This window comes from Cervus canadensis, chromosome 16, assembly GCF_019320065.1.
Source record: "Cervus canadensis isolate Bull #8, Minnesota chromosome 16, ASM1932006v1, whole genome shotgun sequence".
NCBI lineage: Eukaryota > Metazoa > Chordata > Mammalia > Artiodactyla > Cervidae > Cervus > Cervus canadensis.
The window spans coordinates 2,737,731-2,755,063 of record NC_057401.1 but is presented as its reverse complement, the minus strand read 5'-3'; the positions used below and the strand labels follow the sequence as shown (position 1 = coordinate 2,755,063).

The 17,333-nt window shown below is 35.5% G+C and overlaps 1 protein-coding gene across 4 annotated transcripts in view; it reads right to left on the bottom strand.

Moving 5' to 3' along the window:
• Positions 1 to 17,333, bottom strand: part of RANBP17 (RAN binding protein 17) — a 341,553-nt gene that overhangs the window by 98,866 nt on the left and 225,354 nt on the right. For 2 of the 4 annotated variants that reach the window (XM_043488704.1, XM_043488705.1), the window contains exons 15-17: positions 11,836 to 11,895; positions 3,722 to 3,795; positions 2,624 to 2,704 (exon numbers count right to left, since the gene is read on the bottom strand). In XM_043488704.1, the coding sequence (XP_043344639.1) occupies positions 2,624 to 2,704; positions 3,722 to 3,795; positions 11,836 to 11,895 (215 nt within the window). The remainder of the gene's footprint in view (positions 1 to 2,623; positions 2,705 to 3,721; positions 3,796 to 11,835; positions 11,896 to 17,333) is intronic. The other 2 variants (XM_043488707.1, XM_043488706.1) reach the window with 1 other exon arrangement.

Here is a 17,333-nt window from a genome sequence, read left to right as displayed (position 1 = left end):
ATTTTCTAATTAACTTAAGGCAGAAGTCTTCAAAATATGGTCTGTGAGCCACCAGCATCAGCTGAGAACTAATGAAAATGCAAATTCTCAGGCCTCGGTCTAACACGTCTTAAAACAGAAACTCTGGGGGTAGTGGGGCCCAGTAATTTGTATTTTAACAAGAACTCCAGAAATTCTATCACTAAAGTTTGAGAAGACTGCCTTAAGTAAATAAACATGAGGCTTTTTAGTACTTCCTAAAAATGAGGACCTTTGTGATTTCAATTCCTAAACAAGCAGTCAGATAGAAGAACACCAAAATTCAGAGACTGGCTTTGAGGACCATAAATAATGAGTAAGATTCATGCTGAAGAAGATCAAAATACAAAAAACAAAGCAATAATTATTTGAAAACATGCATTATAAAAGTAATAAGAAACATTAAAAAATTTTACAGTAAGATAACATGCTTTTCATTTATTTGTTACTAGTATTTTCAATACAAATATTTTGAATATTAATATATAAACAGATTTCCATTTATAAAGGTCAGTTGGTGATGATTTTTATCTTGCATAACTGCTTCTATCGCTGAGCCATCTTATTTTTAACACAGAAATAACGTATTGTTTTAAAATCAGGATTTAAAACCACATTACAATAAAGAAATCGATTAGAAACAACAAAACATGCATTAGGTAACCAGCAACTGCACTGAAATAGATACACCACTCACATATTCCATTATGTAAATGAATTCAAAGATATTTCATGACTGATCAGCTAGAAGGGACATAATGATTTATAATTCAAATAACTGAGCACTGAAATCAAATTGAGTTAATATATATTTCTAAATATGCAAACCTGAAATAATTGTTAAAAAATATAAATCAATGCACCCAAGTTGAAATTATGCCCATCCCTTGGTTTAAAATGCTACAGCTTTTAAACTTTTATCTAATAAGCTTTTGGAAAATGTGATTTTTTATTAACTTCAAAAAGGAGTGTTCAAAAGCAATAAGTGACTTGTAAAATAAAAGATTATAGTCAGGATTAAAGAATATATAAAAGATGTAAATGATAGGAAAGGATCTTAAATGGCAGGTACAAATAAATTAGGCCTTATGTAAATTAAACAAAAAAGAATACAAATCAAATTAATTTTATATTAGATTTCAATTTCAACCTAAAAAATAGGGTAAATCTAAACACAGATATGTGCCATAAAATAACATAGGCTTCTTTCCAGATAATATGCTCTCAAAGTAATACATTGTGAAAAGGCCAGAGTTTGCAATACTAGGAAGTACTTATAAACCACTTCATATGTTAGAAATAAAGAGTATTTCAGCATTATTATTAAAAAAATACAGGATGAGTTTTTTTTTTTAATAAGAAAAAATACATATCTTAAAAAGCCAAAATGACCACTGGAATTGGGTTGTACATCACTTTCCAGTAAAAAGGAAAAGCAGCCCGGACAGGTGTAATTTATCATTTTTCTGATTTAATATCAAAGAAATATATTAAAATAATAAAAAGAATCCTGAAATCCTCAAAATTTGTAGTGATAAATAGCCCTCCCTGTCTTTATTGCATTATACCTACTAACAGAAATATTGCATGGTGGATTTTGCCAGACAAGGACGATTATTTTCCAATAAAAAGTTGCATATTAAATTCCAGCACAAAAGTGGGTGTCTAATACTTTGGAAATCTTTTATGGTTTGCAAAGGAACACAATTTTAAACTTAACTAATATAAACATATTCCTGGAGTGAACCCACGTTAAAGATTTCCATCCAATGCCACCCATTTTCAGAATGCTGTCTTCATATTAAAATATCAGCTAATCTTAGTGGTTAACTAAACTAACACTTATTTTTCATAACTCCTATATATTTGATAGTTAACATATAAAAGATAATCAACATGCTTCTCTCTCACTGGTAGAAACATTACAACACTATCAACTATGATCTAATAAGAAAGGATGATTCTGGTTTTAGATTTTAAAAATCTGGTAAAGAGAGACCTAAACATTTAATGTGTAATGGGAAATCTTATTTTAGAGTAAACAAGATGTTGATTTGGTAGAGGAAACAATCAAGGAAGTGGTCAAAAGCCTTATAATTCCCTTTCTGTTACTCCTTTGTGCCTACTAACTAGAGAAAATAAAATTCATTTCAATTGAAATGAACACTGAAGAAATACTGACTCTTAGGAATTCAGTTTTTATAAAATAAGTTTTTAGAATATATTGATCTTCTTAGGATTAGTTATATGTGTTATTTTAAAACAACACCATCCTGACAGTTATGAAAAATCATGGATTAAAACACATGTGGTTGCCTACTTTCTAACGTATCCATTTATAAACCTGGGTGGGTATAAATGTAACTTTTGCTAGTTGGAAATCTATATATCCATATAAATTCAATTGTGATTCTGAATAAAATGTTTCATATTATGTAGCTAATATAAATCTTTCAAAATTATGCATTTATAGATAAGGCTAAATGAAAGGCTTTTTACGTAGGAAAAACACTTGAAAAATTACAAATAAGGAAAATAACCTGGCCAACAGAATGCACCAGTTAGGTTTGTTTATATACATTATCAGGTATAGTAAAAAGGATATCCAACAGAAAGGTCATTTAGGAACTGAAGCGTCCTTGAAATTACAGGCTCACATCTTCCCCAGTATTTAAGGTTTGTAACACTAAATATGAAAAAAAAATTTTTAATTATAATTAAGTTATTTGTTTGTGTAGGGAGAACATGGAAATACACATCATTCAAGTTGACCTACAACACAAATATCTCATGAAGTGGGTTTAAATACCAATGGAACATTTTCTATTCTTTTCATTTCATGTTCAAAATTATACACAATCGATGCACAAGAAACACTGTTCTCCAAATGGTCTATTATTCTATAAACTTATTTTTGTAAATTAAACTTGCCTAGATGTTTCACAAAAGAAACATTAAGTTTGTATCCAAAACAAACACAGTAGGGAGTGACAATAGGAGTTTCAAAGGAAGTCAAGTAGAGACATACACTCACTGCCAAGAAACGAACCATCAAATTTGGGGTTCCAAAACTTACTTCTTATGATCATGTTTGTTTATCTTGCTTTGTTCTCTGCAAGTAAGACAGTGCTATCTATCTGTTACACAGAGGAAGTAAGGTGTCAAGTGGAGGCATAGAACCTTAGGCTAAGTGTACAATGTTATTTCTTGACAAGAAACTAGTTAATTCTACTAATATTACAAGGATAATTTAAGGACAGTTTCCAAGAACATGTCTCTGATAGCCATAGGTTTCTACTGGAATCAATGAATGCCCTGTTTGAAGGCAACCAAATCTCTCTCAATGATTCCAATTTGTAATAATCTCTTGAGTTGGTCTTTAAAATTGAGTACTTTGTTTTTAATTTTAAAAAGGCTGCCCATTGAACTGAAGTTCAACAAAGTCTGTAAACTTCTCAAAACTGTTTTGATACTGCATACTGCAGTTGTATGGTTACCTTGACAAATAACAATGTCTTTTGGATGGTGAATTTTAAATACGTGAAATTAAATTTCAGATAAGAATAATGCTACCATTCTAAAATTAAAGCATAATTTTAAAAGTCTATTATTAAAAATTAATATTTATGAAGATATTTAAGCATAGTAAGAAGATCAAAGCAATACAGCAAAAGAAAAATCGAAGAATCAAGCAGGGACTCACATTTTCGTCATGAATGTTTCTAGAACATGGTTGTCATCTGTTATTCCTAAGACTTCTGACATACGGGCATATACCTGCATGAAAACATTTAATTGTCAAAAGTTTATCATTAATGTATATTTTCTACAGACTATTCAAACTGAATAAATGTAAAGATTTAATATGCTATTATATTCACAATGATGCAGGGAACAAGTGGGGAGAACAGAATAAGAGATTAAAAAAAATTTTTCTAACTCCTCTTTTTCCTCCAGGAAGCACTTCCCTTATTTGAAATATATAGACACCCACAAAAACCCACATTCACCTACTAATTTTAGTCTCAGCATACCACATGATTTCTTTTTTCTCAAAGTGGTAACAAAGTCATCTCAAAGATGGGCTGGAAAGTAGAGTGCCTCAATAAAAGATTCCAACATTTAAAAAATTTACATCTATTCCAGGTTTTGCCAAGCCATCAAATAATTTAGGATTATGTTAGGCAGTTATAAAAATAAGGATTACAAAAATAAGAGGAAGTTGAAGAATTTATAGAAATTCTCCTCAAATCTCTCTCAACAAGTTCCCCCAAATATAGAGATAGGTCTTACTTTCCATGCTGAGACTGAAACCCCAGACTCAGGGATTCTCTGTTGAACACACTGGGGCCTGATAACCCACTAAGCTTCCCATTAGGGGGTGCTGGTTGCAGAGTTTGGAGTGTAACATTTCAGTCCCAACCGCAGCCAACTTGAGCTTATAAATACATATCCCAGTGCAAGTGGGAAAATGCCACTGGCAGCCAATGGAATATTCCCTAACAGCCTGGCAAAGCTGAGAGGTGGGTTGACACCTTCACACTCCCTGATGCTCTGGTGTGATTCCAGGTTCTCTCTGACAGACACCAGCTGTACGGGATTTCTCATCTCTGATTTGACCCCCTGTGATTCTGTTCTCTTACTTTCTCCTGATCTGCCTTTTTCCTATGGTATGGCAACTTAGCTTTCACTTATTCTGCCTTTTGCTTTTCATATGTAAACACTACCTTGATATATGTCATTGGTTGTGAAGGTGAGATCACAGGACACTACACATCATCCAGAGTTACATGGTAATATAGGGGAGGAAAGCGGTCCAATTGCAGAGATCTCATGTTTGGATTTTAAACATTATTTAACCAGAAGTTTGTGTTCCAAGCTTTTGACTTAAGTCCTATGACCAGAAGCTCCTCAGGCCAGTAGAGTGAATCAGGGGAAGAAAAAGATGGAAAGGAAGTGGGCAGGTGAAAGACGGGGCAGAAAGGTGGAGAGAAGCTGGGGGAGAAAGAAAGAAAGGAAGATGGAGACTCAGATTCCTGTTAACTTCTGCTAACTTCTGAGCCCTGATTAAAAAGCACTTCAATTCTACTATCTGTGACTTTGCTCATGAGAATAGGCCTTTATCTCTTGTATGATCAAAGCTATCACTGTTTTTGAAAGATGTCTGCTGGAAAGAGGGAGCTAGGGAGAAAGAACCTACAGAAGTTAGTTACCATCAAATCCTCAATCAACAGAAACCTTTCAGCACATAGAAGGCTCAAAAGAAGAATGGTTGTAAAAAGGGAAGTTTCCCTTATCTCAACATGATCTAAAATCTCTGGTGAATGGGAATAATTTGATCCCTTGGAAAACCTGATATTGATATGATTATGGCACACAGGGCCCTTCACAACTTGGCCCCAACCTACCTCATCTTCTATCATTTCCCGCAACTTAAAGTCACAATGAAATACTTTCGAAACGCTGAGGCTTGTCATGCAATTACAGAGCTCTATATGTTCACAAGCTGTTTATTTTTTCTGAACCAGCCTTCTTCTTCCTGTTCCTCTGATTCTCACTGAGAAGTCATCTCTGAATTCTCCTTCCATTTCCAGGTAGGATAAGTTGCATTCTCCTTTATGTTCCTATAGTATCTGGTCCATTTCTCTAGCATGGTGCTTTTCACACTGTAATTGTTTGGGTGTCCATATCGCCTACTACATTCTATTTTTGTAAAATAAAATTTTACATTTTCAAGATTTTACAAATGCTCTTTTTTATGGCAAAGATCAAATTAATTTGATTTTGCCCCATGCTACATTGAATAATAAAAATAACAAAAATGTGATTTTAAACATTTAAACATGTTAAAAATATTTTTAAATTGCTAGTTTCTATAAGGAAGTTTTCTGTTGTGTCTCTGGCATTCAAGAAAGAAAGAATCTAAGCAGGCTGGTCTATTGTGCTCTGTTGTCAAAACAGCTTCTCAAAGCATCAGATATGACCCAATAAGATGCTAAAAAAACAGTCAACATTGACACATGGCAGAGCTTTAATCCACAATTATCCTTGTAACTTGCACCATTCCTTTTATCATCCATTAGCTTTGATTCCCATTATCCCATCTAGAACTGTGTCAACGCTTTTGTCCCTAGGGATTACTCTCCACTACTAGGATCTGACAGTCAAGCTTGAGTACTAAACAGGATCATTACCTCTTAAATCCACTTATCTGATCTACTGAATAGTAAATTGAAAAGCTCATTAAGAGCAACAATCTGATTTGTTTTCACGTGTGACAGGGTCATTTAAAATCAATGTATGATTACTGCATTTCTGTTAAAAGACCATCTCACATTTTCCAAGGTACCTTATCATGAATTCAGAGAGCATGCAGATAATATGAAAATGTCTTTAAACATTTGAAATGCAGTTATACCATACATACACATAATTTGGGGGTGAGGACTAATTTGTCCAGTGAGCAAATATCTATAAAATTGTTTATCATAAAGCACAATTCAATGAAAGTTTTCTACTGAAAAATTCTAACACAGTATTTAGGTGTTTTCAACATTTTCTAAAACTTCTATCACTTCACCCAAAATAATTTTTATGACAGCAACAAGAAACTACATCACAATACATACTCATTTTAAGGAAATATACAGGAGTTGGCATAGGAATGAAAGAAAAGGAAAAAGGCTCACTTTCAGTTCATAGATTCCTAATCTTTTATTTCATAATCAATTAAGATAATTTGATCATAGTGAAAAATAAGCAAATACCTAAGAAATAAAAGACTAATAAGCCCATTTGTGTTGCCTATCTTTCTCTGAAGGATACAATTGAGTTGAATAAATTGTTATGCCTTTGGTTACATATTTCACACAGTCAGAGATGCACACATTGTAATCTAGTTTTTGCCTGTCAATCTGTGTCTTTCTCTCTTTTTTAAAGACGGCTGCTTTTCCCATTAGACTACAAACTCCTTGAGGACAGACATAATACTCTTTCATCTTGCATCCCTATTACTCAATAACTGTTGAATGTGTAACAAAAATGCACATTTTGGCCGATTCCATTTCATTCATAATTATTTTAACAAAAGGAAAAAACAAACAAACAAAAAAAGGTGTGTTTTTACACAAAACACTTTTTTTTCTGCAAAAATAACATTCCAAATTCCACTCAGGTGACCACTTGCAAAGTTTCATTATTTAAAAAGATGTAGTTTTCAAAAATCATTATCATTTTTCAATTGAGATATACTTGATTTACAAAGCTGTGTTAGTTTCAGGTATATAGCAAAGTGATCCAGTTATACAGATTCTTTTATAGATAATTACAAGATATTGAACATGGTTCCCTATGCTTATATAGTAGATCCTTGTTGTTTACTATAGAAAGAAGTAATTTCAATGCTTGAATAATACTTCAGGAAGCAGCTCTCCTTGTAGATTCACTAAGAAGAGCTCTCTCTCCTCCTCTGGATACTCCGAGCATCCATTGTTGCAGGCCGATTAGTGTCACTTTTCACATAACAGAGTATGACCTTGCTGTACTAATAATTTTCCATGTTAATATGTGTTTCCTCCATTACTTCAAGCAAATGCTGCCTGAGGCCAGGGAAAATGTCTATTTTCTTTTTACATTTCCAGAAGTACTTAGTACACTGTCTTGATAAACTTAGCAACACAGAAAAGCATAGGTTTTGGCCCCAAAGATAACTGGATTTGAGTTCTGCCATTAATTAGGTATTAAAGTCTCTGAATCTTGGTTTCCTATCTGAAAAACAAGAATGATAATAAGACCTACTTTATGGGCTTTGGGGAAGATTAAATGATGGTACCTAACAGAACCTGGCATTTAGTACTATTCAACAAATGCTGCTTCCCTTCCCAACCCCTTTCAGGGGCCCCTTCTAATGTATGCATGTGCTCAGTCGTGTCCAACTCTGCAATCCCATGGACTGTAGCCCACTAGGCTCCTCTGTCCATGGAATTTTCCAGGCAAGAGTACTGGAGTGGGTGGCCATTTCCTTCTCCAAACCCTTTCTAGTATATGCTAGTATTGTCAGCTACTACCTTTCCAAGAGAAAAGCGATTACATAAAAAGCAGCAGAAGGGTAAGTGCTTACCTTGAAGACTTTCACACAGAAAAAAGGTAAAAACAAACCAAAAAACCCCCTACAATTTGTATTAACTTCGAAATCTTTATGTATGTTCAGTCCATTATGTTTTCGTATTTGTTTATCTGGCTGCTTCAGGTCTTAGCTGCAGCACAGGGATCTCTGTTCTGGTACACGGGCTGAGTTGCTTCACAGCATGTGTAATCTTTGTTCCCAGACCAGGGATTGAACCTGGGTCCTCTGCATTGCAAGGCAGATTATTAACCACTGGACCACCAGGGAAGTCCCAATTAACACATTCTAATCATGGTTAGAAATGGCATTTAAGAGCATAAGGCTTCAAATTTTCATGATACAAACCCAAATTCTTTCTACTTCTAGATAGTCATTATCTTAGAAGCTAGGAATATTACACATTTTAACCAGTCACCCATTTCGTTGGTTCTTGAAATACAGGAAGTCATTAGAAATATAAGAAATTACCATTATTGCAGACATAAGAAGGCATGCTCCTAAAACACCATCTTAATATGTTTTCTTATCTCTATTCATTTTACTGTAGAGCTTCTTTTAAACTTCAGAAAAGAACATTTGGATACATGTATAATGCTTCAGTGACCCAATACGTTCTTTAATTTCTAAACTAACCAAGTGACAAATATCGTGTGAGCATATGCAGGTAGTTGAAATGATCTTAATCTGGTTTTTAAAAAAGAAGCCAGACAAGATAAGAAAACCAGACAAGGGAATACACACACAAACAGCAATAAGATTTTGAGCTATAAATTTAATAAAGAACAAAAGCATGCGCTGTGATAATTTTTTAAATTGCCTTTTTTTCCAATCCTAATCCTTGGTCTTGGGTATCTGCAGAGTTGTCTCTAACATTCTGGTTATAACTTTGAAGAAACTAATTATGTCAATCCTTAAATTTGAAGTAGATTACAGGACTGGGAAACCCAGAATATTAGTTCCTAAAGGTTGTATGGATATATAATGACAGTCACAGAAATTCAATAACAGCCCTCTATGAAATGTACTCAAAAGCACCACATGAAACAAATTAAAAAGAACAATGAATCTCTCATCCTGCACAAATAAGAAAATAAGAGAAAACACTGGTTCTATAGGTTTTCATAAGAGCTGTTATAATGAATTAAGATTTTGGATAATGAATCTTCAGAAAATTACAATAAGTTAATACCCTTGGGCCTTCTATAAATGCTCAAGATGTTATAACTTCTCAAAGAGCTTTTATAAGCAGGCTCAGTGTAGAAAATTAGTAGTGCTGTGGAAATCAACAAAATATTTTGCCACCAAATGACATATTTCCTGAACCAATTTAGTATAAAAGAATTCACATCCATTAATACAAAATTGATACCATAAAATTTTAAAAACTCAATTATAAATTTTAAAGTATAGTTTTAATCTATTGAAATGACTTATAAATCAAGATTTTTAACTGAACAATCTGTCACTGGAGAGGATTCAATATAATAAAAACATTAACGTTCCTTAGAAAATAATTTTGGAACTGAGTATGAACTCACTTCTTATGAGTAAGAAACCAATTTCCACAATTTTTCTCAGGCTTCAAGTGCCCTTAAGGCTAATGCAGTGCTCTCTATATGAGACCCATTAAACAGAAAGGGAAGGGAGGGAATAAAAGGAAAGGTATAAGAGGAAACTAACAGAGCATTTAATGACTTGGATCTAAGCAGCTTGGAACTAAAGATATTGAGCTCCCTTGTTAATGTCTGAAGCAGAATAAAACATGATCATCACAATTAACTTGTGACCAAGAGAATTAATGGTACAAGAATCAACTGTTGTATATTAAATACATAAACTTAGTGATACTGAATAGAGCCACGTTAATCTTGGCTAATTTTTCCATATCATTTAAAACAACAGCACAAGATACAGGACCAAAACTAGGTAGAACAATCTCTTGCCAAAAGTTAATTTTAAAACCATAATTTATATTGGAAACCAAGTAATAAAAGATTAGGAATCTGCTTGCCTCATTCAGTTTGAATACAGAATGACATCTGATAAACAAAAGCTGGTTATGGAAAAATAAAATAAATATGAATGTTAAGAATTTATTTCAGTTAGAATATCTGAACCTACCATCTGTGGTGGCCATCTTGCTAAGGGGACATGTACCTAACAAATCTCTTAAGAGGCGTTCCCAATCTGCTTGAATAAGCTATTGTATAAGAAAACTTGGAGCGGTCACTTTGGCCTCACGTTTCCTTCGCTCCACATCCTGTGGCACAAAGCATGAGCTCAGCAGGCTGGGGTGCAGGGCTGCCTGCTGCCTTGTGATAATCCCCTCTCCCAGTAGGGGCCTCCACTGATGCATGCCTAAGAACATGCTTCCTCTTTTGCTTGCACCCCAGTGGGGTTTCCATTCCTAACTTGGGCCCAAATCCAGACAGCTAAGGAAGGGCCCCAGATGCTGCCAGAGAGAATTTTGGATTAGTTTCTAAACAATCATTTATTACAAGGAGGGGTACAGGTACAGTGCGAAAGCCAGTAATGCTGGTAATTTTGGAGAGATTCTTTTCTTCCCAGCCATGACCAGATCTAAGGTCTAACTACCACCTGTTCAACAGAAGCTGGCTGTTTGCCTCATTTTCCTTCAGGGAGCCAATGACTAAGGATCTCCACCAGCAGGAACCTAATGTCTCCCGACAGGCCTTCACTAGCCAAGAGGGAGCTGGGTCGAGAGCACCAGTTACTGGTCACAGGACACACAGTCCATAGAAAGACTCCTGCGGTGCAACCAGCTGAAAGCCAACCAGAGAAGACGGGGAGTGTACATTCGTCCTGACACAGCTTTGCTCCTGATGGCTGCCAACTCGCTCCATGTCTGGGGCCAAGCTTCTGTTAAACTAGTCTCTGTGGCTAAAGCCATGGTAGAGTCTAGGGTAAATATATTATCTTTCCAAGTGCATACAATAAGAGGCTAACCATGCCTATGGCACAAGGCTATGAGAAGAAAGCTTGATTAATTTTGGTAGAAGGCTTTGAGATCGTAATTTAAAGGGGGCATTTCAAGATTTAGAATTCTTGGCAATAGCAAATTTATAAGATGACATGATTACATTCTGGAGCAAAGAACTGATGCTAGATAAAGTCTGTTAGAGGGTGCGGAATTGGGAAGTAAATGATTTTGTTTAATCCTTTATACCTTTCAAAGGTGGTGTTCAGAAACATATTCTGGCACAAGAGACACATGTGCTTTAGATACCATGCAATTAAGAGATGCTATTCAGTGTAAACTAATACAACTTAATCCTTTCAGGTGTGAATAGAAAGTGTGTATTAGTTGCTTAGTTGTGTCTGACTCTTTGTGACCCTGTGGACTGTAGCTGACCAGGCTCCTCTGTCCATGGATAACTGGCTAGAATTGGCCACTTCAGAAATGTTATAATCAAGAAACCTAGGCTGCTTTCACACTATCACACCAAACAGAGGCCTCACAGTTAATACTGCTTATTAGCTGACTATTAAACATTCGGTTATAAAACATGCACATTGTAGGATTACACAGTGGGAAAACAAAAAGAATCAAGACCATGTTCCCCTACACTTATCACTGTGAATGTGCCCATTTTAATAAAAAGAATCTAGGGGTGTGGTGAGATAAGCATAAAGACTGGTGATCTACCACAAGAACCAGCAGCTCAACTCACCTTAACTACTTTCCAAGCCTTCTCTGGAACTCTGGACACATCACTCCTCAGGCGTACAACCTAAAAAGCACAGAGTTTAGGGACCTGCCACCTGATTTCAGGGATAAGGGAAGAGCAGAAGGCCTTCCCAACTTCAGATACAAGGAGAATGTGGCTCAGGATCTTTGTGGCTGTCACTTAAAATATTCATGGGACTTTGATTTTATTCTGGAGGCTATGAGCAGAGGCACGGTGAAGTGCTGTTCAAAGCCTGGATGTGGTTATATGGATTACAATGGGTTTGCTTCTATGAAATAATTTAAGAAACCAATTATTAAAGTATAGCCCTAAAGAAGAACAAATTATAAATAATAACTGACAGAACTATTTTTAAGGATCTCTTAGTACTGTTGTTCCCCATGAGGCGCTCTCATTATGCAAGTGTGGCAATGGGGCTAATGATGTAAGCAGGCCAAGTCACCTTCTGATGGGTAAAAGTACATGTTTAATGAGTGAAACTTACTTCAGTAGTCATTTAAATCATACTGAGTTTTCCACCACTTAATGCAACTCTTGCACACACACACTGCTTCCATATTGCCTCTCCGAAATATGTCCCATTTCCTACATTCAAAACAACTTCTGTATGTTCCTCCCACTCAACTCTCTATCCCTCTGGGAAGTAAAACCGGATACAAAGAGTAAAGGAATAACAGCTCAAAGAACAAAACAGGCTACCAATGACTATCTATATTTTTTATTACTCTTTCAAATCAGCTATTTTCATCTTTTTATTACATTCTCAAACTTTACTCAAAAACATTGATCCTATAGTCCTTTGTATCTTTTACTTTCTGTCTCTCTCCCTAGCCTAGTTAGTGAAAACTTCAGCTTACCCTAAATGCAACGGATCAGAGTTCACCTTCTGATGGACTTCTGATGTCTTCAAACACTAATATCGCGGTTTCTCTGAAGAGGCAATATCTGCAGCAATAGGCTAAGTACTGCTTCCATCCTAGCCTTCCTACTGAATACTTTTATGGTGAAAATTAGCTATAATGTATGCAGAAGTCTAACTGGTGAACCAAGAACCAACCAAGCAGCTGCCCAGGAAGAATATTCTTCTCTCAGTAAGAAGACAGAAATGAACAAGCTAACCCAGTACATATTTTAGGTAACTTCAACCAGGAGGAAACAGAATGCATATGTAGTGCAATGCACATGGGACTCTGCATGAGACTGCTCCTTGCGAGTCTAGCACAGTGCTTGGCAGGTAAAAGGCATTCAATAAATATTTTGATTTAATGAATCAAGCCTATGATTCTAGTAAAATTAGTTAGCCTCTAAGAGCCTGTTTCTTTATATATAAATGGAAAGAATATCACAACGAAAATATCACAAATTAGAGAGCAGTCCAATAAAGTGGTTAAAGAGTGATTCTGAAGGCCAAGACTAGTTGGATTCTATGAATTACTGAATGATTTTGAACAAGTTGCTTATCCTCTACAACTCAGTTTTCTCAAATATAAAAGAAGGATGATATAGTAGGACATAATTTACAGAATTTTTGAGAGGGTTAAAGTACTTAACATATGTAAAGCACTTACAACAGTCTGGGCACATGGTAAAATTTCCATAAAGGAGTGGCTATTATTACTATCGTCACCAAACGCTGTATCACATACAGCACTGGCAGCGCACTGGCAGGAGCACTTGGAAAATTTTCAGTACACAGCGTGCACCAAATAAACATTAGCTACTAGCCATTAGACTAGGTGGTCAGTAAATGGCCGCTACTATTAAATAAGATACAGTCAAACATTAGTCTGACATTAAGGTCATGAGCCATACACCAAGATGACAGTCCCTTTTATTTGCGCTTTATCTAGATTAGCTGCTGGAAAATAGATATTTGTTCTAAACTAGTACATGAGCAGCCTTAGTAGTGTTTGAAGAAGAGTGATAAGAGGGAAGAGAGTCCCAATGAAAGACAGCCTAATTCCTACTCTTGTGTCTTCCACCTATAATGTCTACTTTACAGAGAAGGAAAAGGAAATGTGATGAGAAAGGAGACAGGAGGAAAACAGAATGCTCTGTGGCAGCAGGTGATGTTCTGTCCCAAGGGTTCATTGTGCAACTTAGGCTCCTGATTTCAGAGCCCTCATCTTCCTTTTTTTGAATCATTACAAGTTCCTGTTTCTTGTCTCCAGGGTGAGTTCTCATCTAACGGGCTAAGTGATGATTTACATCCCTGTATTCAATAAATTATCAAAGTCTTCCCAATTCAGGTAAACAAATTCATCCAATTCTCTGAGTTTTCTTTGTTAAATTAAATGCACACAGACAAGGGGTTCCAGAACATCATTAGTTTTAAATTACCAAACGAGTTTTTGTGTGATAGGCCCAGTAAGAACAGAAAGGGTCTGCCATTCATTTATGAATATAAGATTGACCTCTCATACTAGACCATGGGTTGAAATGCTGACGGACGGCTAGCCAGAACTAGAGGTACAATCTATGGTTGTAGGGATGAGATTTTTCCTTGGGAAGTAAAACAGCAGATATGGGGATGAAACTTCTGATAATGGTCTCATCAATCATTACACTTAAATCTGATCATGCCTGGTGCAGGCATGTTAAGTCACTTCAGTCATGTCTGACTCTTTGCGACCCAATGGACTGTAGCCCACCAGGCTCCTCTGTCCATGGGGATTCTCCAGACAAGAATACTGGAGTGGGATGCCATGCCCTCCTCCAGGGAATCTTCCCAACCCAGGGATCGAACCTGTGTCTCTTACATCTCCCGCACTGGCACGTGAACTCTTTACCACTAGCGCCACCTCATGCCTAAATACATATAAAGGTAATAGGATGTGCTGGAAAGCAAACTTGAATTTAGAGTATAATGATTTGCTTGAAAACTCAGGAACTGACACTGAACAAGTTTTTAACCTTTCTAAAACCTTTTTTAAATTCTGCAAAATGGAAGATTAGGTACAAAATTGTACCTAATAAAGGGAATTTTGCTGAGAAGACTAAAGGAGAAAATGTAATAAATAATGCCACATAGCGGAGTTAAGCAGAAACCCAATAAAGGTTAGATTAAGGTTGGAGATAAACATATCTCAAATGCTATTTCCTAAGTATTTCTCAGTCTACGTTACCTGAAAATACAGAATGTATCACTTACAGCATGGATAATGTTTTAATACCCAGTGTCATGAACTTTAGGAACCTCAGGAATGTAACGTTGGAGGGTATTGTGTAAGGATGCAGCTGTATCTGCTGGAGACTGTGGTATTAGTGTCTTGTCTGTGTCTCAGAAATGCAAATAACAAGGAAAAAATAGATGGCTGGGAACTGGGACCATCAGGCATGAAAACATTTCTAATGAATCATGAAAGTGGGCTAAGTGGTAGCATGGAATGAAGTGGTTGTGTGGAGACAGGAGAGGACAATAAGTGGTTGAAGGCTTAAAAAAAAAAAAGGATTAAAGCAAAAATTGAGAATTGCAATTTCTCAGTAAAGACACCAGTGCACTAAGGTATTTTTGCACATTTTAGCACTGTCTATCCTTTTGCAATTTTCCTTATCAGAAGGTGTGGGAGATTGTCCACAGAAATGTATTTCCAATTTTGTAAAGGAAGTCAGTCAAAAAAATGTAATTCACATTCAAGAAAGTTGTTTCAAAACCAACTTTGCTTAAACAAATCTATTCAGCAAAGCAAGGGATACTGGCACTTGGGAGATACACAGGCCTAAGGGAAAACAAAATCCCAATAAGTAGCCAAATGTGCTTCTATTATTTCAAGATTACTTCAACAGAAACATTATGGGAAGATAAAAATTAGGAAAACACCAAACTGAACTAATTCAAAATGTTAAAAAAATATTTTGCATTGACGTTTTATAACCAAGTGCTTTTCCCACATTTGTCCCAAGGCAGCAGATGAAGCGCTATATTCACCATTTCTAATACTAGCAATTGGAACATGCTCTTTGGCAAGGCAGAAATAAGATAATTGTTCAACATAGGCTGGCTTTTCAGAAATACTGGAAGCATTGCCTGTAATTATAGACATCTGTCACTGCTAGCCACTCAGTACTAACCCTGACATCAATATACAACCATAGCACTAAACTGCCTGCAGGCATAGCAATGCAGACCAGATACGCTAGGCAGGCAATCATCTGCTTCATCCAAACTATCTGTCAAAGGTTCCCAACCACAAATAGCTCTTACATTTTGTATCCTTAGGATAATACGTTGATTTATTTTAGATTCTCTAATATTTACAGCCTAGGCCATCTACTAAAATAAAGAAACAAAACTTATGGCTAATGGAGGCAGTTACTGTTCACAGTCATCATAAAAGGTCATAGCTCAACCCTCAAATGTTAAAAATTGATGGCAGCTTTAACCACGTGCTATCATACAGATGTTTCCTTTTGTAGAGGCAATTATTTTCAATAGCAATTCAAAATGGTAACTACAATCTTTCATCAGCAAGTATGTTGCCACATTGATCTAATAGAAATGCTCATATTTTAAAACCTTTTTTGAGAAGTAAAGTAAGTTTTAGTAATGAGTACTAAAGAATCCAGACTGTCAGTTTGGGTTTAGCTGTACATATAACCGTATCTGAAAACACTTGTTTCTACATACACAAATGATGTAATGTCTAAAAACTAGGAAATTATATTGAAGGATACAATACTTGGTTAAAGAATGAGTCAACTGACATATAATTTTGCTGAAAGTGAACTAAAGCTTATTGAAATATACATGCATACCTACATTCATATATTTAAAAGCCTAAAGACACACTGTAGCTTTAAAAGTCACTCTTTTTTTTTTAAGTAGCCAGAGACACAAGCTGAAAATTATTAGACATTTAAACTAATTAGGAATAAACACTCACAATTATCATAATGTATTACTAAAAACTCAGATATTTCTTGGTTTGATCACAACAGCCTATGCTGAAGAAAAACTATTAATTACTGACAGACAGTGAGCTTACAAGTGAGCTGCATCTTAAAAACCTCTTTTAAAATACAATTGCTAAATGCCTTACAGTGCTGTAATGTGAGACAGGTTCAAATCTTATTACTTCACTGAAATTAAAACCTAAGTTTTAATACTGTTCAAGTCGAACAATGATTCCACACTTTATTGCTTTTGAAATCCCTTGATGATCATAGGAAAAAATGCCCCCGAGAAAAAAAGACTGTTTTCGATAAACAGAAAATACAGTTTGCACTCTTAGCCTCTTTGTCATCACAAAAAAAGGATTTAATGCCAATTCTTTAAAAAAAGACTTTTTTTTCCCACAAAATGTGCACCTTGTGTGCCATTTGTAAAATCAGTTCACTTTCTTTTATTTATTACTGCAGCGCGGCAAGGCAATAAAGAAGCTACCGATAGCTAATAAATTACGTGCCTTTTAAAACAATTCTCTTGCTACAAAAACATGTAACTACAAAGGTTTACATTTACATGGTACATCACATGAAAT